The 27,610-nt window shown below is 51.5% G+C and overlaps 10 protein-coding genes across 10 annotated transcripts; 3 read left to right on the forward strand and 7 right to left on the reverse strand.

The window, feature by feature from the left end:
* Nucleotides 1-200: 200 nt before the first annotated feature.
* On the reverse strand, nucleotides 201-3,536 carry B0H65DRAFT_139675 (fungal-specific transcription factor domain-containing protein). Its single transcript, XM_062820916.1, has 5 exons — nucleotides 3,249-3,536; nucleotides 3,118-3,184; nucleotides 2,753-3,017; nucleotides 2,328-2,695; nucleotides 201-2,274 (listed from the first exon to the last, which is right to left on the reverse strand). The coding sequence occupies exons 1-5, from the start codon at nucleotides 3,414-3,416 to the stop codon at nucleotides 302-304; spliced, it is 2,841 nt and encodes a 946-aa protein (XP_062685221.1). The 5' UTR covers nucleotides 3,417-3,536; the 3' UTR covers nucleotides 201-301.
* A 3,568-nt stretch (nucleotides 3,537-7,104) lies between these two features.
* B0H65DRAFT_546919 (uncharacterized protein) lies at nucleotides 7,105-8,379 on the reverse strand (the record flags this gene model as incomplete). The annotated part of the gene is made up of 2 exons (XM_062829475.1): nucleotides 7,105-7,649; nucleotides 8,004-8,379. 2 exons carry the CDS (start codon nucleotides 8,377-8,379, stop codon nucleotides 7,105-7,107), a joined length of 921 nt encoding a protein of 306 aa, XP_062685222.1.
* A 1,161-nt stretch (nucleotides 8,380-9,540) lies between these two features.
* On the reverse strand, nucleotides 9,541-11,577 carry B0H65DRAFT_139890 (uncharacterized protein). The gene is made up of 4 exons (XM_062820921.1): nucleotides 11,322-11,577; nucleotides 10,671-11,267; nucleotides 10,097-10,501; nucleotides 9,541-10,029 (listed from the first exon to the last, which is right to left on the reverse strand). The coding sequence occupies exons 2-4, from the start codon at nucleotides 11,260-11,262 to the stop codon at nucleotides 9,998-10,000; spliced, it is 1,029 nt and encodes a 342-aa protein (XP_062685223.1). The 5' UTR covers nucleotides 11,263-11,267; nucleotides 11,322-11,577; the 3' UTR covers nucleotides 9,541-9,997.
* A 775-nt stretch (nucleotides 11,578-12,352) lies between these two features.
* On the reverse strand, nucleotides 12,353-13,656 carry B0H65DRAFT_139819 (uncharacterized protein). The gene is made up of 3 exons (XM_062820919.1): nucleotides 13,617-13,656; nucleotides 13,457-13,561; nucleotides 12,353-13,401 (listed from the first exon to the last, which is right to left on the reverse strand). Exon 3 carries the CDS (start codon nucleotides 13,349-13,351, stop codon nucleotides 12,518-12,520), a length of 834 nt encoding a protein of 277 aa, XP_062685224.1. The 5' UTR covers nucleotides 13,352-13,401; nucleotides 13,457-13,561; nucleotides 13,617-13,656; the 3' UTR covers nucleotides 12,353-12,517.
* A 536-nt stretch (nucleotides 13,657-14,192) lies between these two features.
* B0H65DRAFT_139828 (type I 3-dehydroquinase-domain-containing protein) lies at nucleotides 14,193-16,807 on the reverse strand. Its single transcript, XM_062820920.1, has 2 exons — nucleotides 14,264-16,807; nucleotides 14,193-14,194 (listed from the first exon to the last, which is right to left on the reverse strand). The coding sequence occupies exon 1, from the start codon at nucleotides 16,650-16,652 to the stop codon at nucleotides 14,370-14,372; it is 2,283 nt and encodes a 760-aa protein (XP_062685225.1). The 5' UTR covers nucleotides 16,653-16,807; the 3' UTR covers nucleotides 14,193-14,194; nucleotides 14,264-14,369.
* A 2,301-nt stretch (nucleotides 16,808-19,108) lies between these two features.
* Nucleotides 19,109-21,013, reverse strand: B0H65DRAFT_139789 (uncharacterized protein). The gene has a single exon (XM_062820918.1). The coding sequence runs from the start codon at nucleotides 20,765-20,767 to the stop codon at nucleotides 19,154-19,156; it is 1,614 nt and encodes a 537-aa protein (XP_062685226.1). The 5' UTR covers nucleotides 20,768-21,013; the 3' UTR covers nucleotides 19,109-19,153.
* A 361-nt stretch (nucleotides 21,014-21,374) lies between these two features.
* B0H65DRAFT_140204 (uncharacterized protein) lies at nucleotides 21,375-22,980 on the forward strand. Its single transcript, XM_062820923.1, has 2 exons — nucleotides 21,375-22,067; nucleotides 22,195-22,980. The coding sequence occupies exons 1-2, from the start codon at nucleotides 21,498-21,500 to the stop codon at nucleotides 22,753-22,755; spliced, it is 1,131 nt and encodes a 376-aa protein (XP_062685227.1). The 5' UTR covers nucleotides 21,375-21,497; the 3' UTR covers nucleotides 22,756-22,980.
* B0H65DRAFT_569503 (Pex19 protein family-domain-containing protein) lies at nucleotides 22,654-24,269 on the reverse strand (the record flags this gene model as incomplete). The annotated part of the gene is made up of 3 exons (XM_062830414.1): nucleotides 22,654-23,249; nucleotides 23,314-23,907; nucleotides 23,964-24,269. The coding sequence occupies 3 exons, from the start codon at nucleotides 24,267-24,269 to the stop codon at nucleotides 23,154-23,156; spliced, it is 996 nt and encodes a 331-aa protein (XP_062685228.1). The 3' UTR covers nucleotides 22,654-23,153.
* Nucleotides 24,270-25,534: 1,265 nt separating this feature from the next.
* On the forward strand, nucleotides 25,535-26,216 carry B0H65DRAFT_507259 (putative ubiquitin--protein ligase hus5; the record flags this gene model as incomplete). The annotated part of the gene is made up of 4 exons (XM_062828127.1): nucleotides 25,535-25,569; nucleotides 25,641-25,801; nucleotides 25,866-25,889; nucleotides 25,963-26,216. 4 exons carry the CDS (start codon nucleotides 25,535-25,537, stop codon nucleotides 26,214-26,216), a joined length of 474 nt encoding a protein of 157 aa, XP_062685229.1.
* Nucleotides 26,217-26,857: 641 nt separating this feature from the next.
* On the forward strand, nucleotides 26,858-27,259 carry B0H65DRAFT_440759 (uncharacterized protein; the record flags this gene model as incomplete). Its single annotated transcript, XM_062825483.1, has 1 exon — nucleotides 26,858-27,259. One exon carries the CDS (start codon nucleotides 26,858-26,860, stop codon nucleotides 27,257-27,259), a length of 402 nt encoding a protein of 133 aa, XP_062685230.1.
* Between the last annotated feature and the right edge of the window lie 351 nt (nucleotides 27,260-27,610).

Below are 27,610 nucleotides of genomic sequence, written 5' to 3' on the forward strand. Positions count from 1 at the left end.
AAAAGTCAGCACCGTATCCTTAGGTCGCAAGTAAAAAAGTTCATGACAGACCGACAGACAATTTAGTTCCGTTCCTGGAGGATGGGGAGTAAACAAACATGGTATTGTAGCTGATACACACCTGGCACCCATCGACAGAAAAGCCAGTGTCACTCCCACCCCAACGCAAACTTTTGTATCACTCAAAAGCACATACGCCGACACACCATTTTCTGCCCCAAAAACACATGGTATCATTCGCTTCAAATAAAAAGTACACCTCTCTCCCCTAGTCCCTCTTTCCACTGCCCAGACAGTGTCTTCACCCACCTCCCCCTCCTCCTCCACCGCTTCCACTCCCGCTCCCACCACCACCCCCAGCCCCCGCGCTACCAAGAAAGAAGTCCAGCCCATCTAACTCACTCCCCGGCCCTCCTCCGCCCAACAGTGATTCATTCTCCGCCAACTGCTCCAGCAGACTGAGAAAGGGATCCTTTTCTTCGGTCCCGGTTCCTGTGCTACCCATGTCACTTGGCGTTGGCTTGTTGTTCTCGCCAGGTGCTGGGTTATCATCGGCTTCACCATCAGGATTCCATGGTGCTGGGCTGGAGAAGGCGTTGGTGGGTAGGTCGCCGAACATGGGGTCGAAGTGGTGGTTGGTGCTGGGACCGGGGGTGGGGGTGGAGGCGCGTTGAAGGTTGGTGAAGTTTAGTTGGGGGCTGAAGGAGGAGTTGGAGAGATTTGATCCGGAGAGGTTGGAGAGGTTGGAGATGCCTTGGCCTAGGGCTATGGAGTGGGAGCGGGGATGGTTATTGTTGTTGGGGGTGAGGGAGGAGAAGTTGGTGGATGAGGTTCTGTTTGAAGGCCCGGCGTTGGTGTCGGTTAGGGAGCCCAGCATGGAGTGGAACCGTGCTCGCTCATGTTGGATGTCATGTTGTGGTGCTAATGATGGAGTGTGAGGTATCCCGGGTGATGGTTGAAGGCCGCCTAAGGAGGACATGGGGAATGTTGCGGTGTGGGGGTGTGAAGGTGTGGGGAGGCCGGTGCTGTAGTTGCCGTTTCCGCTGATAGACAATAGGCTCTTGATATCTGGCCGTTTCCTTCCTGATGGCGCAGTGTTTTTTCTCTTGAGGTTCGGTCTGCTGAGCGCCGACTCGCCAGCGCCACTACCGGCCAGACGGGGCGCATACAAATCGTGTCCGGGATATGTGTCGGTCGTAAAGTCCACTATTACGTCGGCCAGACTCAGGTTGGCCGCATCAAAACTAAACGACTGTCCTCCTGGACCACTGATGTTGGCATATCGATCGAAGAAGTCTTCCAGGTGGAACACTGGCGAATATCGGATCGAGTTGTTGGCAACACTCTTTACGAGCTCCAAGTGAGCATCGTATATACTCTGTAGTGTTTCGCGCTGATGCTGGACACTGGCCCATGAATACCGCAACTCGCTCAGCTGCTGCATTTCTCGCGACAGAAACTCGGGGGAAGAGCTGAATACGTTCATTTCCCCCGTAATCCCATGTCTGCTGTAGTGGGCGCCATGTACATGTACCGTTCCAGCCGTACATATGCAGTAGCCAACAAAGGCAGGCCATTCGATAGACGCCATCTGTTTTCCTAGTTCCACGAGCTCGGCAATGGCGTTGGCGTGTAGGAAACACATGTTGGTAGCTTCAATCTGCCAAGATTGATGTTGTCCTGATCCAGCCAGTTCGGAAAGGTCAATCGGAAGGAAAGGTCTGTATATCAGACAATGAACCAGATGGTAAATGAGCTTGCTCAGAACAAGCACGGTTGAGTCTGTGTGACCGAACAAGGAATGAAGGCTGGAAAAGGCATCTTCTGTCCCAGAAGCCCATACATCGAGGTCCTGCCGGATCTTTGACAAAATGGAGAGCGAGTGCCATGGAAAGTGCGAATCGCCTTTGGCTCCTCCAGACGCCAGATATTGGTTCGTAGTACCGAGGATTCGAGTAATATCGATAAGCAGTCCGTTGCTTCCTTGCGACCTCTTCCCACTCCCATGGAAGTATTGCAGATTCGAGCCACTCTGAAAAAAATCCCCTTCCACGGGCAGTGCTGCTGGGTTGGGTGACCAACTTGGTAGCCTCAACAAAATCGTCTTGTCCCTAATCAGGGATGGCCTCTTTGAACCGGAGACCATGAACCTGTCGAGTAGGTAGCAGCTCCAAAACAGTCGTCTTCGCGTTTCTCGTTCGATAGGAGTAACTCGGGCATTGATGTCCATTTCACGGTGGAGCTCTAGAGCCATGACCATCCCTACAGCGTTTGCTGGTACAAGTTAGCTTTAGGGGAGGGCATAAGTGCTCAATGTGGAAGCATACTCAGAAGCATATATGCCTTTTTCCCCTTCCCTGCGGCAGTAAAGGCTGTTACCAGCAGTAACAAGGCCTGCAAAGTATCCACACTCGGTTCGTCCGTGTCTAACTCTGACCTGGAGCGAGCAGCGTAGTCTTCGCTGAGCTTGACCGCGAATCGGAACCCCTTCGGATGAGGTGTATACCTTGCGGCTACAGCACAAACAGCATGCAACAGGTAGTTGGGGACTTGGTGTAGCTGAAGACGTTGGCGGAATGTCGATTCGTCAAGTACGTGAAAAGGCTTGGCGTGAAAGCGGGTGAAGTATGTATCAAACAAAACGGTCGGCTGGACTTCTGGCATTGATATCGATTGCTGCTCGACATTCTGTGGCCTTGTTCTGTTTGTTAGCAGCCATTGACACTCCCTCTGAGCTCTACACTACACTCACTGACTAAAAGGCTGTTGAAGCTCTCTAGAATCGTGCGGACGGGGAGTATCCAGCGGGTCATCTTTTGAGAATTGTTCCCTCTGGTTCGTACTGGTGCTGGTTGACGTTGGGGAAGATGAAGAATCGGCTACAATGTTTGGTGTGTCTTGGACCGTTGGCGTTTCTGGCTCCCCCTTTTCCTTCAGTCTTGCTTCCAAGCCATCCACTCTCTTCAGTAATGCCTCCAAGACATCGGTCTTTGGGCCCCTCTTCTTGGGTACGGCATCTATGATGAAATTACCTGTCAGCATTTTCTGCTCGGCCTTTTAGGTCTGATGACCTTGAGGAGCCGCAGGTGGGGCAGGTTTTTGGGTATGACAACGCACCGTAGATGCATGGACATTGGAAGATTTGACAGGCTTCACAGGCGGGTCGAAGGCGGTTGCATTTGATCTGTGAAACCCGGCCCGGTTAGCTTGATTGTGTTTCTTAGCACGTGTGGAGGTGGCGTAAATACCTTGCGTTTCCGACATGACTTGCAGTTCATGGATTCACGTGGCTCATTGCTGAGTCGGCGGGTAGGCAACCGCTCAATGCCAACCTGGGGACGAGGAGGAGACATGGCTCCTGGATGAACTCTGGGAAAAGTGGTGACGGCCCCGGCGTCATAGGCCTGTACGCTCATTACGATCTTGGTGGATGACGATGAAGGTTCAGGTGGAAGTGGAAGCCACAAAGTCCTGTTATTGCCGTCTCTGATGTCGCATTGTCGTCAAAGCACCTCTGGGCTTGGAGTCTCGTACAAGTCGGCAAGAGGCCAATGGATGAGGGAGGTGATGTAATGTTTGGACCTGGCGAGAGGGCGACTTTGGCCTTAGGCGACAACGTGAACGATTTCCTATATCCCGAGTCTGCGTCTCACTAATCATACACCAAGCATAGAGAGGATGGAGGCGCGGATGGTTGTAGATGTCGGCGTTGAAGGATAACAAGCCATGATCAAGTAAACTTCAAGATCATGACAAAGGTGAAAAAGTAAGCTCGGAACAATATTCGCAAGCGAGTTCATGGAGTTGAGTAGAGAACGAATAGCGAGAGGTTTCAAGACAGGGGACATGGCCAAGAAGAGTAAAAGTGGTCGAATAGAGGTGAGGTGAGCACAACCCTACCCTTACATTACGGTCACTACCACCTTGACGATGGCCCGGAGTAGCCCCGCAGCAGCGGCACTGGTAGGTAATGCCGTGTGGGATGCTGGGACTCCTGGAAGTGATGTTGGGTAAGATACTGGGGCAGCTGTGCCGGTACGGATCGAATTCGGTAGATTAGCGCCGGCGAGCTGGATGCATCTCGAGGCGAACTAGGGACTCTGAAGGGAAGATCACCGATTGCCTCAGTCTGTGAGCAGAGACGACAACACCAGCCGGTCGTCAGGCAAGTCGTAAGAAACCATCCATTACATCACTTGGGTTGTATCGACTTCCATTGGGAAGTGGAAAGAGGCAATGGCGGACAAAGGCTCAAAGTCTCGAAGACATGTTGTAACTGAAGAAACAGAAAACCTGTAAGACATCCATGTTCTCTCGTGTGAGCCATGTCGGCACATGGGGTCTTTGCGGGGGAGGAGTGAGGGGAAAAGGGGAGACCGGGGCAGTTGGTGCTGGGGAAAGACCTCCGGGGGTGCGTTTACCCCGTTCAGAACTTGACTGCAGAAGTACACAGTTTTTGGCACAGTACGCTACAACCACTGCATCCTCCAACTCGCAACTCGCAACTCACATCTCACAGAATCTTCACATTGACAACTGAAAGACGGAAGGCCCGAATCATGAATTGGTGAAGAGCGTTACTGATTCCTTCCCATTTTACCTGGATCTATCGCATGTTTGAAATGACGCTGGCCAGCAAGGTACTCACTCGTCAGTGACCAGGCCATACCCGTCCAATTCAAGACGGCCGACCCAGTCAATGGGACGTTGCAGGCTTCATCCCTTGTTGACCACTCCACCATCCGTTCCTCGACCCCTCTGATCTCGCTAACTTTTTACTTTCACGGTTCTTGTCTCGCTTCTTTGTCTTTGATCCCTGATTCCACGCGTCCTCTGTCTTCTTCAGATCTTATCAAGCCCAGGCACGGGGGAATCTCATGACTGCCCCGGCCATTTGACACGACATCCACCGACACTCATGTTCTCGAGCTCCAAGTTTATTATGGCAGCTCTCTACCGGGCCTAACCAAGGTTCACTTATCCCACAACCCATCCGGGAATTTAACTCTTCATAACGATCCACAGGTTCGCCGCCATTATTGCCCATGCCCTGCGCATAGCACCCTTCACTTATACCATATCGCCGATTAAAGCTACCCAGGTATGCTACGCTGTCTGCACTACGACAGCACTTGAGCCGCCTACATGCCGAAACCGCTCTCTCGTGCTTCTTGGCTTGCCAATATCAGGTCCGGCATGCATCCATAGCACCTCGCCTAACCTTTCCCTCCGGGACAGCTCCTTCTGGTCACTGAATTTGGACGAAACACGTCTCGGTGCGGACCCCATGTACCCCTAGAATCCAACGGTAGACGGAGCATGCGTCACGAGACTGGGGATCCAGCGGAAAGCATCCCCGACCTCGACACCTTCCCCTGGATCCGTTCATTGCCGCACGAATAGCAGTCCCCAATGCGTATGCAGAGGAGCTATCCCGAAGTGATGATCCAGATCCTCACCGTCTGTAGACAGGTGTCAGGGCAACCCTCCATGACTGCACCCCAGGCCAAGAGGGAGTATGGAACAGCTTTCCAGACTTCAGTCACCGACGGGCGACGAGAGACGAAGATCGATGTGAATGCGGCTTGGCAGGGACCACATCAAGATGGTGTAAAGCCATGCATTTCTCCAACCTTCTTTCGACACCATGCTGCAGAGACAGTAGACTGTTGGATTTGAGCTGAGAGACACCCTCGGGGCTTGACGCAAGTATGTCTCGGACAAATACTGGCGCATCACCAATGGGAGCTCGGAGCCGAGCCGTCTCCGTCTCTTGCTTATGTTTGCAATATCAGGGGAAACTTCAAGTTTACGTTCCGCTTTCTAACTTCACTAGATATATAAAGGGACTGCCAAACACCGATGTAACAGCCCGGGTAAAGCGTTGCAAACCGCTCCCGCAATTTAGTAGTCCCTCATCGGTCACCAAAACCTTGGTAACAACCAACAACCGTACACTCTGTGTCGGAACTGTCATCCATTGACCGCCGCGGTCCTAGTCGGCAGCTTCTCAAGAACACTTTGCACCAACAAAGGCCCGGTTTCTCCATCTCTGAATGAAACTGAGCCTTATACCAGAGAAAGTCCAAGGCACAGACCGCCAACGGCGGCTCGGAGGATGAGTGACCGAATTGTCGGATCGGGACGCTTTGGGAATGGGTCGCCGTTGGCACGGATGCACTACCGTACTATTCATGTTCCCCCCAACTCGGTATTGTTGCGCACCATTTACTGGAGAGACTGCAGGACTTTGAGAGGCAAGGTCGAAAATGCTACCCGCTGGATATCGTAGTGACGCTACGCTTCTAGCCCTTTGGTTTAGTGAGTCTTTACAGTTTAAGTTGACATAACATATACACTTTCTGGTTTGTGCAGGGCCTTTATGGCGCTCTTTCTAGCTCCAGTCTCTAACAACCATTATTAAGGTGCGTGCGTACATTCATTTCAGTAGGGACTGGAAGCCTCTTTGTCAGGGGTAAACCAAACTTCTTTCCCCCTTCTTCACCCCTTCATCACCAAGCCAGCGTCCATCGGTCGACTGGTGAATTCAACAAGGCTTTATAACATTCAGTTTCAAACGTAATGAGCACATACGGCCATAGATAGTGGATAACTCGGGATCCCGTCCGCTCTCCCATAGATAAGCCACTAATCGCCTGACTAGTAGTTGGGTCGGTGACGACCAGCGAATCCCAGGTGCTGTATGTTTTTTCCTTCACTTTTGCTTCTTTTTTTTTTTTTTGTATTTGCCTTTTTTCACCGACTGCATATTCGTCTTCTTTACTCTTCCTGTAACCATCGTGGGTAAGTTGAGTATCTGGCAAGACATTTCTCAATATGGAAGATTGGATATGAGCCCCGACAATGACAGTCCTGCTCACGCTACAATCTTTTTACGCCGATCAAGGTCTTGATGCTCTGTTAACTATGGGTTTGTTCATCACCTCTATGCTTCCCTTGTCATCTCTGTCTAAAAGCCGTTCTCCGATATGTGACTGACTACCAAGTAGTGACTACCGCACGATATCTAGCTCTAACCTTCCACCCTGACCTGCTGAGATACTCCTCCTCTCCCGCGCACATGTTATGGACTCATGCTATCCATCAGTGGCTCCGATAATGACTGTTCAGCGCCGTCAAATGGTCCGACCGCCACTCGGCGTAGAAAACCAGGCGACTTCCGTGCTCAATATCAGACTCGGAGGAAGCTGTGGTATCAAGGGCAACGGCGTATGGTTTATCCTCTTGAGTCCGGGTCTGTTCAACAGGAAGGGCTGTCCCATCACAATCTTCATCATCGCCATCTGAAGCAAAAAGTTCAGGCAGCATCCCCGAATCCAACATGCCAATGTAGTCGGGCTCATCGGATACCACTGAAACGTAGGAAGATTCCGACGACGAGGATGAGGACTGACTTGAGCTTTCGTCAGCGGCCCGGACGTTCAGATTCTCTAAGATGTCCTCGTAGTAAGGCTTTCTACCACGGAGATAGCGTGCCCTGATTTTTCTTCGAAGAGCCTGTTCGCTGTCAGCGGATGCAGTTGATGGCTTCTTGTCCTTATCCTTGATCGAATGATTGGGATGGGCGGTTATGTTCTTTCGAACGTCGTCGCGGTTGATACGCCACCACCAATCCTTTTCGTATAGGTCTATGAAGCAAAGCGAGTAAGCGGCAAGTTAGCAAACCGAAAAGGCAGGCTAGAAGCAACAGGCAAAGCAAAAAAAAAATCGCAACTTACCTCGAAACTCATATTTCCCTTCTCCCACAGCAACATTTTCATCACTTCCCACCACCTCGAACGGTTCCCCGTACACAAAAAACCCGGGCCTCCTCCCTTCCTCCACTTCAACACGCCGCCCAAAATAAAGCGCCTCAAACCGCGGTAGGTACGTCCTCCCCCTTTTTACCCCAGGATGTTTCCCTACACACGCATGCATATCCGACTCCCTCCACACCATGCCCAGCATCACCACATTCCCTATTTTTCCACTTTCACGCTCACGGTAATGCATAAACCCCTCAACCCGCCCTTCTTGGCTCGCATCAATCGGTTTCCCCGTCATCGTATCGCAAAGAACCAACTCGCATATCCAATCTCGGAGCTCCCCCCATTTGAGCTCCCAAATCTCGTCTGACTTGCGTCTTATCAACTTGATGCTGGGAGGTTCCCACTCATTCCAAGGAGAGTTTGTACCTTGTGGAAGAGAAAAAGTGCAGTAAGCGCCGCGGAGCTGGTCCTTGGTGTGTCTGACTTTGCGCTGGAAGTTGAGGACGACTTTGGCGTTTTGGGCAGTTTCTCTGAGGGAGTCAGGGTAGAATGCTGGGCGCAAGTCCAAGGAAACAGCAATATTTGAAGGAGTGTTTTGAGTCTCTTCCATCGTGGTAACTGGGGTGTTGACTGGCGAATAAAAAGATATCAAGGCTTCTCACGTGTTATCTGAGTGTGAAGCTAGGTTGTGCATGTTGAAGTGCTCCCTAGGATAAACCTAGATTTATACCTGAACACTAACGGCATATCAGTCCTCAAGCAATGTCTGTTCGTGGCTAAGGAACACAATGAGATGGATGGTCCTGTTTGCTTCGACTGTTAAGCGCTCCGTATCTCTCAGGATGTCACAACCCTGACAAAGGTCAAAGGACCTAACCGCCAGTGCCTCCAACCCATGTTGGGAAACGTTGGAGTAGACATCATTTGGCAATTCCGGTTTCTGAGGCGTCAAGCGCCTCGCTGGACGGAAGATAAAGGCAATAGGCGCCATCAGAGTTAGTAGAGCTAACCGTGACGCATAGGGAGGTTGCTGTATCAGAAGGCTTCCTACATGGACGATATCTTCGACGGAGCGGCAACCGTTAAGCGCGCTTTTCACGAGCGGCTTGACGCACAGTTATGGATCATGTTGACTTGATGAAGGTCAGCTGATGAACCAACGGTCAAGTGCACAACAAAGGACGGATGGTCGTTGGTGATTGCGAGCACACATAAGCGGGTAACTTTATTTTTTTTTGGCTGTCGGTCTCTACCACTCAAGCTAGTAACGACGAGTTGAAGTTGACAGATACAGTGCAGACTGGAAGGCGCGATGGGTTTGTTTGCAGTAGTGTGTCATTTACCGGGGCTGGTGCTGTAAGGGGAAATGCCTAAAACAAGTAAGAATTGGATGAAGTGTTTGATTCTGGAGAAGAAACAAATCCAGTCAAAGAATTTGGGGGGGTGGGGGTAAGGTCAAGAGTGTGTACATGGCCATCCGTCACCCTTCTGGTTTCCAGCCTGGCTTCCTGACTTGATTTCACCACGCCCCAGGCTTCCTTCCCATCCTGACTGCCACAGTTTCCTCGAGAAACAATGGCTTTCCTTACAGGCCAGAACGTTCCTTCCATCTAATACAGGTCTCCTTCCTTCGAGGCTGAGCTTGTGCGGGCAGGTGGTAGTGAGATAAACCCGTCGGTCCCGACAGGCGCCGTCCGTCCTCCAGGCCCAGTGTTGATGGAGGTTGTATGGGATGGAAAATATCACGAGGACACTCCAGTCGTAAAGGGTATAGATAGTTAATGGCTGTTGAGAACACGAAGAACACCGTGACCTATCTGTCGCTGCCAGCAGGACTGAACACTCTATTCCCTCCTTCCTGTTAATTGGCAATGACTGTCTGTAATCCCACCTCCCCTCCCTTGCCTGCTACCCCAATACATCACGAAATTGTAATGGCCGTTACATAAGTTGGCAGCTTTTGGAGCTTGATCCAGACTGAAAATGAGATCCTCCTCGGCTTCACATCCCTTCCCTCACCTCATATATCTCTCGTGTTGTTGCCCAAAACCCTCCACATCCACCCATCCGATATCAAAGCAGTAATGACTGTGTGGTATCGAGCACAATGTAAGCCAACCCCAGAGAATACCATCCTAAGAAAATGTAATGAAATCCTTCAGCTACCCCGAAACGGAGATATCCCCAACTTCCCGTCTCAACATGCAAGTAAATTTCTCGCAAGTGAGTTATTCTTGATCGGGCGAGGCACGGGTAGAGACTACACCTTGGTTAGCAATGAGAAGGTAAAGGCCAGAGTAACAAGGTGAGTGAGAGGTATGGCATACATGACCCTAACAGATCGAAAGATGGCGGGCTTCCATCACTAGAGTTATACGTGCTCCCGTAGTACACTGAAGGAGACGTTCTCGGATCTTCCACGTCCCGGCGATCTTCATCATCAATCGCATGACACACTCCAAGCCACTTCTCAATAGTCGCGTCAGCGGCAGGTCCCTCAGGCGGATCATCAAATTCATCTGCTCCTAAGTAGGGAGGACGTTTGATATCGACACCTTCGGAACCACCAGCGAGTGAGTTGGCTGGGACAGGGAGGTCGTGGAAACACCCAGGTGCTTCAATACCCGGCAAAGTACTCAAGTAGTTCAACCAAATTCTCTTTCTTATGGCTTGGCTCTCTATGCGGTGTAAATTGACCAAGTTGAACCATCCTAGGTCGCGTACATCGGTGACTTATGGGCAACATTGTGTGTCGATGTTAGCGAAATGCTCGTTGAAATGTGTGAAAGCTATCTTGAGACAGGGAATTGAGAATCTAACATCGAAAATGCGGCAGGTTCTTCTTGTCTCTGGTATGCAGGATTGGAAGAAGAAAAAATAAGACAATTTAGAAAGACTCACTCATGCCAGTCCCGTCCTGTTTGACCTCCGTGCTCCTGTCCTCATTATGAATCTTAAATGTGGGGCCGTTCTGTGCGAAAGCCAGCCCTTTATCACCGTAACCGAAAGAGGCCCTCAAGAAGTGATCACAGCCCAGCTTCACTTTGAGGTCCTGCACGGGGTCAAGTTGTCCCGTGACAAAGCCAGGCCAGCAAGCCACTAATCTCTTCCACCCGTGTGGTACGCGCTTCTGATTTTCCAGTGGTCTGACCAATCCTGGGATGACGGGGTTCTTCAACGGTGTTTTATAAATTGGATCGTTTTCGTCGATAGGATCAGGGATAGGGATGAGTTGGAGCTCGCAGCGCACTTTTGTAAGGTCCAGGTCTGGAAGCAAAAGGAAAACGACGACTGTTGGGCCATCCTTGGACTTCTTTGGCCAGAGCCACATGCTCTTCTGTGGGTAACAGATTGATCGGCAGGTGGGTGAAACCACCACAGGATCGAACACGTCTTTTGGGAAGTCCAAATTAAACATGCCCTTTCCGCGCAACTCTGTTCTGCCCTGTGCTCTGTCAAATTCCGAAACTGGAGTTATTGAAGTTGATGCCATGATTGCTAGCTCAAATTAGTTGATGTGCTTCGGCTCGTATCTGACAGGTGATGACTTACCAGATGTCTGTAGTCGACAAGATATCGATTCTTGAATGTAGGGGAATATGATAGAAGAGTGTTGCTGTGTGTGCCCTCATGAACGTCCACCTCGAACAGTCGGGGTCGGACGGCTCTTATACGTTTCCTTTCCCTCGTCAGGACCGTCGAAGACCAACATCACGGAGTTTTCGGACTTCAACGAGGAAGCGATGACTACTTGCTCGTGAAAGGGATCCCATCCCAACGAGCCGTAGAAGATTCAAGCGCCGAATAAGTCGTAAAGCCAACAGTGAAGCCATGATGAATGATAGTTAGATGATATTGTGATGAGGATATTGCAGCTACGCGCCGGTTAGTATATCGTATTTTCACAAGTGTAAGAACTACACGCACTTAACCGACCTCAACTGAGTTGAACTGCCATATCAATGGTATATGCCTGATCATGTGGCTAGGGTTACGAACGAACGTCGACCAACGTCGGAGCTCGTGGAGATAACAACAACGATGCAATAAAGATTTCAAGGACTGTCATCAATGACCAGGAGAGATGCTGTTGGGCTGTAATAGAATACCAAAGAATGTAATCAGTGGTTGAACATAGAGGCGTCAAGCCAGATCTGAGGATAAAAATAGAATATGGTCTTTGGGGAAGAAAGTCGGAGCGCGCCCCACGAAGAAAGACGCTGAGATGGTTTTGTTAATGGACAAGAAATAAGAGCAACCTGAAAGCCTGCAAGTAAGTATAACGGTCGTTTTCTGTGTAGGGACGGGCTGCACTCACACTGTATTTGTCAACTTCCCTCGCCATCACCAACCCGAGCGGCAGCCACCAACATCCCACAATAGCCAACCACCCGCTTTCACGACATCGAAATTACCAACGACCTTCCATCCTTTGACTGTAATATGAGAATCTTCCTACATTTGGAGCCTGCGGCAAGTTGAAAGATCTTGTCAGAAAAAAGCGTGGTGGTCTCGCGTTGGAATTGCGGTCTTTCGACTTACTTGAGAACCCCCAAACTCAAAGTCACATCGTGAACGACCTCGAGTACAAAGAAACCGAGCAATTTACTCGCCATCAGGGACACCCACCTCGATCAGAGGCTGGCCCATGTCACGGACCGGGATCGTACCACTACACCAATCGGCCGTGTTTCCAACAAAAGGATACACTTAACCGAAGCTGGCAATTCGGTTGCTCAAGTGGTCTTCTATAGTTGTGACGGCAGATGCATCCCGCATCGACCGTCACAGCCCATAGGATAGCCATCCCCGCTCCTTTCACGCTCCTCCTCCTCCTCACGCCTCCAAAACTCATGTAGCTCTTCACGCATCTTCGCAAGCGTGATAACCGAACTGAAGATGCCGGGACCCAGCCAATGCGGATACAGCCAGACGTTTTCCGCCCCAACAAGCTCGTCAAGCTTCTCGTAATGTTCATCCCAGTTTTCGACATCGCCGACGGAGCACTCTATGTAGAGCTCTCTCAGATTGGGAAATGTGTCCACCAAATACGTGGACTCGGGATACTCGAATCTCCGGCTGCGAATCTTGGTCTGGAGCCGCTGGATTTTTGCCCCGTCGAAGTTTTTGAACGCCGAGAATTTTATGACCCCGATGTTAATTATATCCATGTCGAAGTTTACCCAGACATAACGCCGCGCCCGCTCCGCTTCTGCGTTGGCATCCAACTCGTCAACCACGCCGCGCCTCGACTTTTTCCCATAACGCCAAACTCGAAATTTTAGCGTGTTAGGGAATCTTTTGAGACGGACGGTAGGTGTGATTCTGAAGGCCTGCTCATAAATTCGCTGTCGTTGAAGGTGATTCCGGGCCTCCTGACAGGTATGTAGTGCTGCTGGCGCTGGGGTGTATGTCCATATCCTCGGGCCCCACAGCTCGAATTTGGGATGGTCCTCATACGGTTCGAAGTCATTGTAGCCAAGTGGAAGGACGACAGAGACGTTGCGAGGCTCGACAGCCATTTCCCAGATCTGAGCGCGGAGTTCCCACGGAAGCTGGGGAAACGGGTGAAACGTGGTCATGTTTTTAGGCGGTATCCGATATTCTCCGTGTGAGTGACAGGGTGCGCGGTCTGAATACAGATGTCGTTAGTGGTGGTTGCCCATGTGTTTTAGAGAGAGACAAACCTTCATTCAGTGCTGCAGTGTTGGTTGATATTCTGACTCAAGCGTTTCGAAGGATTTTGACTCAGTTCTTATGCCTCTCTAAGTGCCGTTGCACCTCGCATTATCCTAGCGAAGGAACCAGTTAGTGGGAGGCCTTACAGCCACTAGCCGGAGGCCTTACGTCGTGACCGCCTATGGCTATCAATGGGTATAAACACCGGGAAAGATCTTGCAAGCTCATATGTAGCTTATCCGACGTTCCCGAGGCATCTAGGTGTCGGTGGTGTCGCTCGCCTTCGAACCTCCCGATACCAAAAGTGGGGGTGAATCTAATGGACTGTAGAGGTATCTAAGGCCTCTTGTGATGGGTTAAACGTCAAGCGGGCATGTATGAATACAAAATATTGGAACTATTGTCAATCAGGAAACAAGACAAGGACGAGAAAGATAGTGGATATGATCAAGGGTGTACCACGATGAAATGCGATAGCAAAACAAAATATCCAAGAGCGACCAGCTTTCCTTTGCGTAAGGATAAACAAGACACCGATCTTGCATTGGGAGAGCGAACCATCGTTGCTAAATCCAGTGTGTGGTCTTTCAGAGAGGAAGACCTCCACACCAAGGAGTGACGCTGTGTCGAACACCATGCAGTATGCTCTCGACGCCGAGACCGGTATTATTTGATGTGTCTGGCTTCTCTTCAACGAGACATGCACAACGCCGGCGTTGATGTTGGCGACACTGTACCATCAGAAACTGGAAAAAACATGTCAGTCATGGTAGCCGACAGTAACGGACACATGGGGGACTGTTTGTGTAACTAACTTCCTCAAGGTAGCCGCCGAGGATGTGCAAAATACCTAGCGGAAGATCACGGGTTTCCTGCACTCAGTGCGTTTCGAGATGTGGGTCAGAATGCTTTGTGCCGATATCAAAACATTGGCCGTCCGCTGGCCAGACGCACAAAGCTGTAAGGGACATTCTGGCCAACAAGAAGACGCAGTGTTTCCACAGTAGTGAAAGCCATGACGTCCTCAGCACCATAAGCAGCAAAACCGCATTGCTCTGCAATCAGCCTGGGATCACCTTTCCGAGGAAACGATCCATCAGCAAGGTCAAGAAAGACCTTGCGAGACGTCGATGAGCCTCGAGAGCCAAAGACGCGGACCAGCATGCCGACAAGATTACTCTTCTCCGGGGCTAACACGCTGACAACGACGAAAGGCGAGGCATCATGATTTGCGCTATTAGCACCATTCGTACGGGCCTTTTGCATACTCTCGAGACTGTTGAAGGGCTCCAGGTTGAAATCCCTGGCAACAGCTGGCGACGCTTTGAAGCCGACTGTGTAGATCTTGCTCACCATCAGAGCTTTAAGAGCGAGGAGAGAACTGGCAGCATCATCGGGGTTTGAAGCGAGAACCACGGCGGCACGTCCAGAATAAGCCGAAGGAGCAAAGTCGCGAGTGAGTGTACTCAATATCCCTTTCCAAGCGGCATTTTCGAAGACCATAACGGTGGTGGGTGACAGGCCCGATTGCGGCGAAGCAATGGAACCTAGTGAGTCGCTGTTTTGGTGACGTCCTGGACTGGACGGTGCTGAGGACGGTGCCGAGGAAGCAGAAAAGGAGGCCTTGGATTGAACCACGATTGTGTCTACCATGCCAATAAGCTTTACTGAATCGCTGAGAATCGGCCCCGTGCCATTGTTGATGGATGCAAAGAAGGCACTGTTTGAGATCAAATGCTGAAAAGGAACAGCCGGATAGAGGTAAGCACCGCCAAAGTTCTTCTGGTTGCACCACGCTTCCACAGAGGCAAAACCTTTGAGGGGTCTCTCAACGACAGAGAAGTGATGGGGCAGACCTAGTTCGTTGAAACACTTCCCATAGAAAGGTGCCTGAGGGGTCGATATGCGGCTAGAGGGGGTGTTGATTCCGTAGATGTTCTTTCTCGGCAGTTGTCCGAGTAAGGACAAAGCCTGATTGATCTCGGAGGCACTCAACTGACCGGGAGCGGCGATTATCGGTAATAGAGGATGGGTGATGGGTGTGAAAACCCGGTTCAAGGTCCGAGAAAACTGTCCTGTTTCGCCCATGTTGACAGCAGAAAGTGGCGGCGCATCGGGGTATTCAGCCTTGATCTTAGAACGGAAGTACTCCAGTTCAAAGTTTTCGTTGTGGTCGTTGATAATGGCGATCATTTTGACGATATCCGCAAACCGCGCTGATTCCCGGAACGTTGCTTCTGCCCTTGCTGATGGCCACTTGAAAGTCCCAGAGAAGTCGTGAAATGCGGACATGATGCGACTGCTGCCACGCTGCTCAAAAAGCTTCCTCCTGATCCTCTCCGGGAGCCATATCTCGACGTCGATGTACTCCACTCCCCACTGGATTGCTCTGTAAAGGTACTCGTAGTATAGATCAGGATTATCCATTGGAAACCGCCCATTTTCGGCCGTACATCTGGTGGTGAAAATAATCGGCAGCTCCGTCCTCTGACGAAGCAACATCACCTGTTCGCCGACATAACTCAGGCTGGGAACCGGAGCATAGGTTCCGTCACCCAGTGGCTCTTTCAAAAGATCAACCCTGATCTCAACGGCATCCGCACCCACGGTTAGGATATCAATATTCGGAAGGGCAGCATGTACGTCGGGGAATGTTGTCGAAATGAAGTACGTCCGTGGTTTGGCCATGAGGGTTTCGTGGTGGTTCAACTGCCCAAGTGTTTGAGAAATGAAACGTGACAGGTCCCGTCTGAAAAAGGGTGCCTCCGTGTAGAGGAATTCGTAGTCACACTGAGCGGATAGATATGCGTCTGGGGGCATGCCCATGTTGGTACAATGGACGTTGATGGCGACGATCGAGGTTCTGTCCCGACCTGCAATGTCGGTTTTTGCCTGTGTTGTGGGAATGCCCACCACAATTTCCCGATCATCTGAAGAGACGTCTCTGAACCCATTCCTCACTCGGTAAGATTTCCCCAAGACTTCGGCAAATACAGCCACAATTTTCTCCTGGCCCTGGCCAAACACGATCACCGCTGTTCTCGTATCTCCCTTGCGAGGCCCCCTCAGAAGCGGGAGGTCGCCAACCGCCGGCGAAGTTGTCCTTCCCATGACCAGGTCGATTGCTCGATGAGCGGTAATGGTGCTTGGCACTGGCGCCGATATGTGTGCCGGTGCCGGCTCTAGCTGCTGTATGCTGACCATTTCGTCGATTTGAGTCGAAATACACCGAACTTGCGAAATGATCTTGATGCCTCAGTTGAAATGACTCAAAGAAGTCGTCTGATGGGATGTCCACGTAGGAGTTCGTTGAGCCTATGGTTTTTGTTTAAGCGCACCCAACCACCTAAACCCAGAATCCCACTCAGGAAACCTAGTGCGCATGGCCTTCACAAAGGTTGGTTTGAAAGGGATTTGCTGTTTCCCACGCGGTCCTTCGTCATAAAAAATTGTTGTTGACGGCAAGAGCTCTTTTGGTCATCAAAAGACCGAATTCGCGTTGATACCTGTGTTGATGAGGCGAAAAAGAGACCGGCTATATCGGAAGTTAATGTCAGGCTGTGTCGATACTCATGTCCTCGACATCTGGTTCGAATGTCCTTTCAAGCCTTATCGAGTGAGATGCAAAGTGGACGATGAGAGAAGTCGCCAGATGGAAAGTGATGAAAAGACTTGGCACAGATCCGGATCAGGAGTTGCTGTTCAAAATCGATGTTTCTGATGTATGGGATGAAAGTTGATGGAAGGTTCCAAGTATCGGTTGTGGTGTCTTTGGCGAGGGACAAGCAAGCGGTGGAAGCCAAAACAGCCGCGAGTGGTACAGCTGAGGTACGTCAAGGTAGCACCCGTCAAGACGGGAAAAAAGAACGATGTCAGGAGCAAAGTCAGTGAGTCGGGGAAGGTATATGAAGCGTATCAGTGAGGCTCCGGACTGTTGTGGCCTCTGGTCTTGTCAACTTCTCTCATCAGCCCCGGGGATCTTGGCCTCGAACTCGGTAGCAGTGCCAAGCAAGGTCAGAACGAAATATTCCGCCGAGTGCTTGGATGGTTTTGCCGTCTGAGAAGACCCCCCTTCCACAGTCCGAACTTGTTGGATCAGCCGTCAAACCAAGCCAGGGCCATGCAATAAGCATCCACAGATTGTCGACGGATTACCGATGAAGCGCGTGCTAGCCAGATAGACAGGGGTTGGCGGGGTGGGAAGCGCGTGGGACTGGGGGGAACTGGGTGGACCGACTGGAGAGATAGGCTGTCTAGTGGAGAGACTTCGAGACGCTGTAGCAGCTGCCTTGTACCTCTCTGTCTCTTGACTGGAGGGAAAACGTTGGAGTAAGCCGGTGAGGTACTTGGTGCGAGTTGGAGATATGGGAGGAGGCGGCTGGTTGCCGTGCGAGATGTTCCACCACCCTTGACTCCGGGACTCTCCAAAGGATGGATGCTGTCACGGATTTCGACGAGACCAGGAGTGAAGAGAGCTTGAATGATTTCTTTGGTCGTGGAACATGATGGGAGGAGTGAGTTCCCAATTAGACTGAAAATACTAGTAGAAAAGACAGACAGAAATTGTGAACCCAAGACTTCCACTTCAGTCTGTAAAGAGATGGCCGTTGACCCACTGGAGTCGTCGCCGGCGTCGTGCTACACAGTAGAATCCGGGGCAGGAGCAGTCCTGGGGAAAAGAGACAGGGGGCCGATTTTGGGGAAGGCGCAACAAAGTGACTCCGCATTCTGGTCCTAATTTCCCGTGTAAAAGTCCTCCAATAGCAATCGTTCTTTTGTCATGCACTTCCTCGATTGACAGCATCGGATTCACCCTCTTGAGTCTTTACACTTTCCCTCGTTGTCCTTTTCAAGAGTGTTGCCTTCCAAAACTGGACATGAAAAGACTTTGAACCTCGGGATCCTACGTGTACTTGCCATTTCGCATTCGCTAATCTAAACGTGCTTTCGTTGTCAAGAGAGTGTTTCGAAACGTAGGAATGTTCTGGCAGGCGCGGGGACCTTGAGGGCTGAGTGCAGACAAATGGAAGGCCACTGCAGTGGAAGTTGGGAATCGCCTCCCATTTCTCACCCCACGCAAAAATGAGTGGCTTGAGATTGATGCAACCACTCAAGTATCAGGGGTCAGTGCTACCACATTGGCCTGTCAAACTGTCGGGCAAATGGCACACTCCTTCTTCGGATCCAACGTTCCAATGTTCCAATGTTCGGAACGCCGTATCAAACACAACTGCCTTCCCTACATGCCTAAAAACCAAAGCCGCTTTCAGCCTGAATTCGATGTCGGCGTCAAGGGAAACTCCTTCTTTTGTGTACCGGATATTTCCCCGGTTCTGCCTCAGATTGAACTGCAACATGAGATCTCTTTCGACGACTTGGTTCGGTTCCACAACCTTCGATTGCATATGAGTAACGATGGAAGTTTGAACAACTGCCCTTCTGTTCATGAATGCTGGAGTGTCGAAGATACTCTAAGGCCAAACATTTGGATCCGCCAAAGAGTCGGTCAGGTAGCATCCTACACTTGTGTTGATATGTGTTCTTTCGAGAGAAGGCCAGAAACACAACTTCTTTCCAACTGCCCCAAACGCCAAAGTCAGAGTCGGCAACAATAGACCCAACCATACGATCTGTCACCGAACTGTCACATGCTATCGGCCCGTTCCGGTGAGGCGGAGCAGATGACGGCGTCTCAGGAGTCTCCTTCAAAGCACATCCCACCGATACGCAACCGCCCACTTGCCCTTGTCACCTTGATCATCTTCTTCTTCCTCACCCAAGTCAATATCCCAAGCAGGCGGTGCAATCGCTACCATCGCTCCGGATACCAACGGCTTTCTGTCCGGCTCATCCGCACCTTCCTCCTCTCCTTCTGGCTTGCTCTCAACACCAGCACCACTTCCACTAAGCCCCTCCATCCTCCCATCACCAGCTAACAAAGCCCTATAACTCCTGGGCACTTTCGTTCCATCACGACCACCAATCATTGGTCGACCGGTAACAAGCGTCATACTGATCCCAGGTCCGCACTTCTTTATGGTCTCAATGGCGAGGTGGGCAGTAGCGGCCACGGGGGTCGGTTCAGTACCGGAGCCACCCTTGACCTCCAGTAACCAGTCTCGCAGTTCCGATGCTAACCCGCCCGGGACATATCGAGCGCCACGGCGACGCTGGGGTGAGAAGATGTCGGGAAGAAGCGTATGGTGGACAGGAACGTCTGACGGAGGGTCTGGAGGACCTGGTGATTTGGGCTTGAAGCGAGGTGCCCTGAGGAAGGGGTTTGGGCCCTGGGGCTTCATGGATGTTGACCTTGACTTTCGGCCTCTGTGTTCGTGGTCGTGATCTTCTGCGTCTGTGTCTGGTTCCGCGTCGGAGGCCGATTTCGGATTTGCTTTTGGAGTGTGGCCCTCATCACTTTTGTAGAATCGCTCTGATTCTGGGTTCCTGTCCTGATTCGCTTGCTCGTCCCCGTCATCGTCTTCGCCCTCTAGGTCCTCCTCAGACTCACTGGGGTACTCGTGTAAACGGAGGTCACGAGGCGGTAGTGAAGAGAGAGGTTCGCTTGAGTGACTGCCGGCAACGCTTTCGTCTTCCTTTTCGAGGTCGCTGCCACTGGTAGCAAGTGGACTAGAAATGATGATATCATTGTCATCGTCCAATGCCCTCGGCGGTGACGACCCCTCATCAACCACGGACTCTGCATCATCAATGAGCTCCTCAACTCCATCACCTTCGCCCTCACCCTCGTCCGGAAATGGTGGACTACTAGCATCCACTTCCTCAACATCAAGGTCGATAACCGGTGAAAGACGGCGGCGCTTGTGAGACCGTTCCCGGTCCAACTCGTCCTCGTCTTCCTCCTTGACCTTGATCGGCGACTGTGAGACAAACGAAGAGTCGAAATCGATCGGCTCTGGGTACTCTGGCACCTGTCCTGGCCGTGTCACCGAGTCGGGAAAGCGGGCAAAGGGTGAGCTTTCTCCATCGCCAGGCAGCAGATCGTCATCGATGAACTCCAGCATAGATCGATTTCGTCTCTCTGGAACATTGGTCCGGCTTTTGATGGAGCTCGCTATGGCGGATGGCGTAGAGTATAAGCCCGTAGAGGTTCGGTAGGACGGCCTTGGCGTGGATGACGCTCCAGCTTGAAACCGCGGAGTCGAATGAAACTTTGGTGCCCTGCTTGCTGCATTTTGTTGTGCCTGGTTTTGATCTGGTGTTTCTTGGTTTTGCAACCGTTGTGAAGATGCATTAAGTTGGGATTGCTTCTTGCCGAGGAGGAAACGAGAGGGCGCAGGTGTCTTTGGAGGACGGTCCATGTCGATGTCAACTGATTCGTGACCTCTTGCCAGGCTGCACTGGGCGAGAGGCGTCACTGACTGCTGGCGGAGGGACCATCTTTTGATCAACTTGCACCGAAAAGCACCATGAGCTGCATTAAAGTGCTTGAAAAAGAGGCTTCTAGCAAGAAAGCATGCCGAACACAGCCCATGCGGGAGAGTCTCAACGAGCAAGATTACAGGTTTGTTCTTTCCGATGTGAAATGGGGAAAGTCTCTTGCAGTTGTCAAATGTAAGAGGTAAGTGCATAAACCCTAACCCTATAGTTTAGCGGACCCAATTACATGGGTGCGCGAGCTACAACATCCTGGAAAAGCACTTTGCGCGCCAATGATTGTTCATCATCCACAGTCGTCGCGTAGCCCCAAATCGCCGAACGGAAGACGCGACCTTCACATTGCACAAAGAAACGTCCAGTACATCCAAGCAAGCATGACTGCGTATGAGAACTGCATGTCGTGATCTCAAATACATCAAACAACGTGGACAGTTCCGAAGCCTCGGCTTTACCTCTATATATAAATTCATATATTCCACTACAAACTCCGACTCTTCCTTCAACTCGACCCGCATTGCGAACCTCTTTGGCTCTGCTGCCTACACTCTTGCAAGCGACAATCCGGGACGAAAAAGAAAATCGCTTCTTCTCTATTAGTCACCACAAACAGAAGCGACTCGAAAATCCTCAACTCTAGTCCTAAGTCACTTCATGTCTACCTCTACTCCAGTTTTCTCCTTCGGTCAGGTCCAGGAACCCTCCCCCTTCAGCAACACCAACACCAACAACCACAATAGCAACAGCAACACAACAACAACGCCATCCTTCCCCTCTTTCACCACCTCCTTCTCCTCGCCATACCAACCTCAATACCGACCAAAAATCAGCTCTCCCCTCTCTTCCTCGCCCATCCGACCATTCGATTCCATGTCTCGATCTTCACCACCAGGTTCACCAACCTCGAAACCACGAGGAATCTTTGGAGGACAGTCACAGTCACAATCATCACCGATCTTCGGGTCGTTTTTACAGAGTCAAGGGCAAGGACAGGGACAAGGGCAAGGAGAAGCTTCAGGTCAAAATGGACAAGCCGCGGCAGATGGACAACAGGAACAAGGACAGAACAACAAATTTCTAAAATACAACTCCCGCCCCGCCCGACCTATGAACCACCCCTCTTTCTCCTCCAACCGCAAAGAAGACCGACGGCGGTTGTTTCTGCAAAATGTACGGCAACGAGCGGACGATAAGGCGTGGGAGAGGAGGGGTGGGGAGAATGAGGTTCGTTTTGTCTTTTCCCTTTCTTTACTTACTCCCCTTGCTTTTTGCCCATTTGAAAACCTTCCCCCACATCCACATACAGTCCATCCCGTTCGGTTGTTCATGCTAAACAATCGTTCAAAAACAGCTCCTAAAACTAGAATGGCTCCGCTTCAACCGCGAACTCCGCCTAGCAAAAGAAGCCTCCGCCCCTCCCAATCCCTTCAACTTCAACCCTCAATACCACACCGACTCCTTATTAGAACAAGAAATCGAAGAGCTCGCCCAGCTCCGAGCAAAGTTCAATCACCAGCAGCAGTTTCTCGAAGGGCTGTTGGAAGATCAACCGCCGCCAGGGACAGAACAGGGAGAACAAGAAAAATATCAAGATATGGATGATGCGTACATGGCGGATATGATTGCAAGAGAGGAGGAGGCGGAGTTGGAGGCGCTGTTGGCGCTGAATCAGCAGGCGCAGGAGGATTTGAGGGTAAGGGGAGGGCAGCAGGGGCAAGGGCAGCAACAACAGGGAGATGAGTTTATGGAGAAGGAGGAAGAGGAGGATGAGTATGATGCGCTGTTTATGGAGGTTTTGGCGCAGCAGCAGCAACAACAACAAGGGCAGCAGCAGCAACAGCCGAATGGTGGTGGTGATCCGGGGATACAGCATCATCACCACAGTCAGGACGACGTGGAGATGGGAGGGTGAATATCATCGGGACGGTTGATGATATTTCTTGCGCTTCGTTCATATCGTGGGACACATATTGGCTTCATAGCTTGCATTTGCATAGGACAAGGAGTTCCGGCTACACTCATAAAGGGTTGATTGGGTTTCGAGACACAAAAGGAACACGGCCAATAATGATTTTCGGATTAGAAGGGTATATGTAACAGGAATACGGGTTGGTCCACTCTAGGGTGTGAAGGATCACTAAAGTTAATGATCTCATTAAGTACTCTATATCATCATACTCTAGCGCTGCTCTTGAGATGGCAATACATATACGGGCACATAATAATAAATTGCCCAACATTTTTCGATGGCGGCCAACTCTTCATGGTATCATACTCGCTGCAGGTTTTTGTTTTGATGTGTTGAGACAATTACTGAGGGGTGCATTGATCGTCGGGGAGGTCGAGATTTTGGGCAGAGGGCATGTCTCCGACCAAGTCGTTGGGAGGCTGGCCAGCATCTTGCATCTATACACACAAGGGGAGTCAGTTGACATTGTCGAAGGATTCCGGGTCTTATGGGGCAACATACCTTCTGCATCCTGTCCACGATGTACTCATGGTGCTCCTTGCTCGTATCCGCGTAGTTGGGCTCCTCAAACTTGGCCACAATCTCGCTCACGAGCTTCTGCTGCAACTCGTACCGCTCCAGGTCCTCCTTGGACGTCGTCGCCCGGTTCTTCTCCAGCCAGCCAGGAAACTTCTCGTGCAGTTCCTTCATAGGTTCATACAGGATGTCCTTGTGCGTGAGCTGCTCCATCATTCCCATAAGCATCTTGCTGAACTCTTCCTCGCTCCCCTCACCTTCAAGGCCACCCGACTGCATCTGCTTGAGCAGCTCAGCAAGGAAGTCATCGGAACCCTCAGCTGCGGCAGCGGCCGTGGCTTGCTCGCCAGATGTCTGCATGCGCTCCATGGTCCGTCGGATAGTCTCTTGGAAAGAAGCTTCCGCATTCTTGCTCGATGGGGAAGCCGAGGCAGAGGCTCTGCGAGAAGAGGAGGGAGGGGTCTTGGTCGAGGTCTCGGCGACCTTAGGGGTAGGGATGCCTGGGGTCTCGGCACCCGAGGCAGCGGCGGCGGCACCTAGTTCCTTGAATATGCTCTCAAACTGGGCTTGTAGCTCAGGCTGGCGATGAGTTAGTTACAGTCACAAAATTGAATGTTGAAATTGTTTTCGCATACCGAGTTATCGATATCACCGAGGAGATCAGCCATGCCGGCCTGCAGCTGCTTCGCAAACTCCTCTTCGGACAGGACATCATCTTCCCCCTTGGCATCATCTGCCTCGGCGGCGTCTGGCCTTGCTGGCCCCGAGGGCTTGTTGGCTTGAAGGTCTACTGCAGCGAACTCATCGAGCATGTCATCCAGGTCATCCAAGTCATCCTCATCCGGGTCGGATACGTCGTCGTCGAACTCGTCAACCACGGTGGCCTTCTTGGGGACCTCCTCCTTTGCGCCGCCGATATCGCCGGCGTTATTCGAAGCCATTGTGCGGTATGGTTATGTAAGAATGTTGTGTAAATCGCAAAGACGTCGATCGGTCGTGGATGCGCCTCGTTTCGCAGACGAACCAGATGCTCGGGCAAAAGGTTTACCCCACGTCGAAGCACGACCCCTTTGGAACAGGTGAAGGTGTGAAGTTGTCTTTTGGAGAAGAAACCAAGCTAATGCAAGGCGGAGTGATAGATTACCTATGAGGGTATACAAAATCTCCCGTGGGGTAGATGAATCCAAAAGTGAGGCCCCAAAACGCTGACCAAAATCTTGAGAGAAAAGGTGATGAGTGGGAGAGAGAAAGGGAGAGAAGCCAGATGGAGATTGACATCCGGAAGGGTTCAGATGACGGGGGGTTTCTCTTAGGTTTGCATGTGCAATTCGGCTCAGTCCCCTCCTCATGGCGCTTTCCCGCATCTCTAAACTTTACCCCACCATTGCCCACCAGGGTACGCTGAGTGCCGAGGGACACCACCTCCAGCTCCAAGCAATTCCTTGATATCAGGTTCCTTGAAAACTGAAAGTAACATCCCGCTGTCATCCCATTTCTAATGCTATATAACTATGACCCAGCTCACTAAGAGTCTATTACCATTTAAATTGGCCGCATTCAGCGTTTGTACTTTTTCGGCTGAGGTATTACAAAGCCTGGAAGCTTCAGGTTACAAGGAGAGCTTCCTACCATTCATCCACTCTCCGCCTTCCTGATTTGAGGCGACAGGGACTCCGGCAGGCAACAACTTGAGCGACGGCCGGTGCAAATCATCGAACGCGTCGCCTGCCATTCGACTCCCTGGCACTTGCCAAACTTTCCGGCATCATCGTCGGGATCAAAACACATTCGGTTCCCAAGCCCTTCCATCTGATTGCGCATCATTTCCCGCATCTACAACTCCAGACTTTCAATTCCGAAATTTCTTGGCATCACGAAACCCCAAATCCACTTCCGATTCTCACCTTGCGGGGCTACCTACTCCACGCTTCTACCGCGTGGCCCATTGGATCTCTGACCTGCAGAGGACCTTCTACACTCCACCTTCTGATCCGCGCCCTATCACCCCCGTGACCAACCCGAGCAGCTCTTCAGCCGCGTCCCCACGTTTCTCGGCGCCGTCATTGCATCAGCAAGAAGCCGGCCGTGGGAGTTGAACCGTCATCGCATTCAGTTCGTCCAAGGGATCACTCAGATCCCACGTTGATCACCCACCGCTCAACTCTAACCGACGCCGAACCCCTCAACGCCAACACCATCAACCACCATGGCGCTGTGCCAGAACCGCTTGCAAGAGGAACGGTGCGTCGCAAAGCCTTGCGCATCAGTGTGACTGCTTCCAGCAGACTAACAGTTCTCTTTTCTCCCTCCAGGAAGCAGTGGCGAAAGGACCACCCCTTTGGCTTCTATGCCCGTCCCCAGAAGAACCAGCAGGGTGTGCTCGACTTGAAGATTTGGGAATGTGGTATTCCCGGCAAGGAAAAGACGATCTGGGAGGGTGGTCTGTTCAAGCTGACCGTTACTTTCCCTGACGGTATGCGCCCTGCACCGGTGTCTAGAGGAATATAACGTGCTGACTTGACGTTTTTTGCATGCAGAGTATCCCACGAAACCCCCCAAGTGTACGCCGAAACCTAGCCCTCGTCCATCCTCCCTTCCCACCATCACATAGCTAACATGTTGGCGTCTGCGCAGGCAAATTCGTTCCCCCTCTCTTCCACCCCAATGTCTATCCGTCGGGCACGGTCTGCCTCTCGATCCTCAACGAAGAAGAGGCATGGAAGCCGGCTATCACGATGAAGCAGATCTTGCTCGGCATTCAGGACTTGCTCAACGACCCCAACCCCGAGTCCCCAGCCCAGGCTGAGGCGTACAATCTCTTCAAGAAAGATCGTCAGGAGTATGAGCGTCGGATCAAGCGCGTCGTGCGGGAGAATGCCGCCCCATAGATTGGGAACCCACGATTGTGAGGGTGCTTGGTGGAAAAAAGAGAGCTGTTTTGTTTTGCTGGACTGGGACACGGAGTTTAGGGATACCAATTCATTGTTTGCGGCGGCATTTGGAGGGAGTTCATTCAATGGTAGCGATTCTGCGCACGATTATATCTTCGGGCTGCTCTATATGCTCATGATCGAGGAACAATAGTCTAAGGAAAAAATTACCGACGCTGCGCCTGACCGACCAGTCCGTTTCACCCAACTCTCGTGTTCGATACTTGCTGTCCCGGTTCTAGATCTCCCTTCTGGTAAACTCGCGGTCGGGTTCGGCCGAGGTGTGGCGGAACAAGTGGGATGAACCCTTATGAGTCATCTCACATCGCAGAGAATTTGGTCAAGGCGGGAGCGGTATGCGTCGGTTTCAAAGTGACCGGAAATTATTCTAGAAAAAGTTCACGTCCGGGAAACTTAGTCACAAGGTTACAACCCACGCTCCGCTTACCGAGAAAGCTGGGGTACCCGTCGCCGCCCCCCACTTGAGATCTGTAAGTTTAACTTTATGCCAGACCCTCCCGCTCGAGCAGCGGTGGACACGGTGACGTTGAGAGTCTGGAAGGACTTGGACATGATGTGCCGACAGATTGTGATGAACTATGCCCCCATCTCACAGTTTGCTCCTCTCCACAGTGTTCCAGCTCACATGGCTGGGCTCGCTGGCTGATGATCGCTTCCAGACGGTCAAATGGCGTTGCTTTCCGCGGTTCTCTTATCAGTCCGGTTTAGGTAATCCCTGGATGGGCGGACGCGGGCCCGCGTGGGGTTTCATTGACCGTTTCTTTTCAGACAATCTCAGGGACCGGCATGTCCCGACATCGGCCTTGACAATGAGGGACCGCAGAACCGCAGGACTACCGCGGGACGGCGGGAGGCTCTGGAGCTCTGGAGCAGAGGCGGCTCTGGAGCTTGTCGTCTTGGCCGGTGTGCTGGAGAGACTGGATCACAAAGCGGGAGCTAAGCAGCCAATGGACCGTGGGAATTGGCAATATCCTGGATAAAATAGTAGCAGCTACAGTAGTGTTTTGGGGCTTGGGCCACGCTGTCAATCATATGCTTCCGTGGAGTCATGGAACACGATCTGGAGTTGACTGGAGTGTTTGACTGGGTCTGGGGGCCGATGTGCGGATTCGTCCTGTATCAAGACGGACTTTTGGACCCGATCTCTGGGGTCCCGTCGGCTCTCCACACAATTATTTTCGCCGGGGGGATGCGTGGGTGCGTATGACTCTTTAAACGGCCAGCCCCTTGACTCTTGAATCGACTACACCCTCCTCTTGTACTTCCCGTTCCTTTTTCCCTCTTTTCCCTCTTTTCTCTCTTTTCCCTCTCATCCCTCACTTCATCCCACT

Source organism: Neurospora tetraspora (assembly GCF_033439725.1).
Source record: "Neurospora tetraspora strain CBS 560.94 chromosome Unknown B0H65scaffold_2, whole genome shotgun sequence".
Lineage (NCBI taxonomy): Eukaryota > Fungi > Ascomycota > Sordariomycetes > Sordariales > Sordariaceae > Neurospora > Neurospora tetraspora.

Bases quoted from the DNA above. Each gene is read 5' to 3' on its own strand.
- B0H65DRAFT_139675 (XM_062820916.1), bottom strand. From the start codon at position 3,416: ATGAGCGTACAGGCCTATGACGCCGGGGCCGTCACCACTTTTCCCAGA. The intron at 3,018-3,117 runs GTGCGTTGTCAT...ATTTCATCATAG, and splicing joins CCAATGTCCATGCATCTACG to ATGCCGTACCCAAGAAGAGG. The intron at 2,275-2,327 runs GTATGCTTCCAC...AACTTGTACCAG, and splicing joins AAAGGCATATATGCTTCTGA to CAAACGCTGTAGGGATGGTC.
- B0H65DRAFT_139890 (XM_062820921.1), bottom strand. From the start codon at position 11,262: ATGGCATCAACTTCAATAACTCCAGTTTCGGAATTTGACAGAGCACAG. The intron at 10,502-10,670 runs GTGAGTCTTTCT...GTTGCCCATAAG, and splicing joins ACAGGACGGGACTGGCATGA to TCACCGATGTACGCGACCTA. The intron at 10,030-10,096 runs GTATGCCATACC...ACCAAGGTGTAG, and splicing joins TTTCGATCTGTTAGGGTCAT to TCTCTACCCGTGCCTCGCCC.
- B0H65DRAFT_139819 (XM_062820919.1), bottom strand. From the start codon at position 13,351: ATGACCACGTTTCACCCGTTTCCCCAGCTTCCGTGGGAACTCCGCGCT.
- B0H65DRAFT_139828 (XM_062820920.1), bottom strand. From the start codon at position 16,652: ATGGTCAGCATACAGCAGCTAGAGCCGGCACCGGCACACATATCGGCG.
- B0H65DRAFT_139789 (XM_062820918.1), bottom strand. From the start codon at position 20,767: ATGGACCGTCCTCCAAAGACACCTGCGCCCTCTCGTTTCCTCCTCGGC.
- B0H65DRAFT_140204 (XM_062820923.1), top strand. From the start codon at position 21,498: ATGTCTACCTCTACTCCAGTTTTCTCCTTCGGTCAGGTCCAGGAACCC. The intron at 22,068-22,194 runs GTTCGTTTTGTC...GTTCAAAAACAG, and splicing joins GGAGGGGTGGGGAGAATGAG to CTCCTAAAACTAGAATGGCT.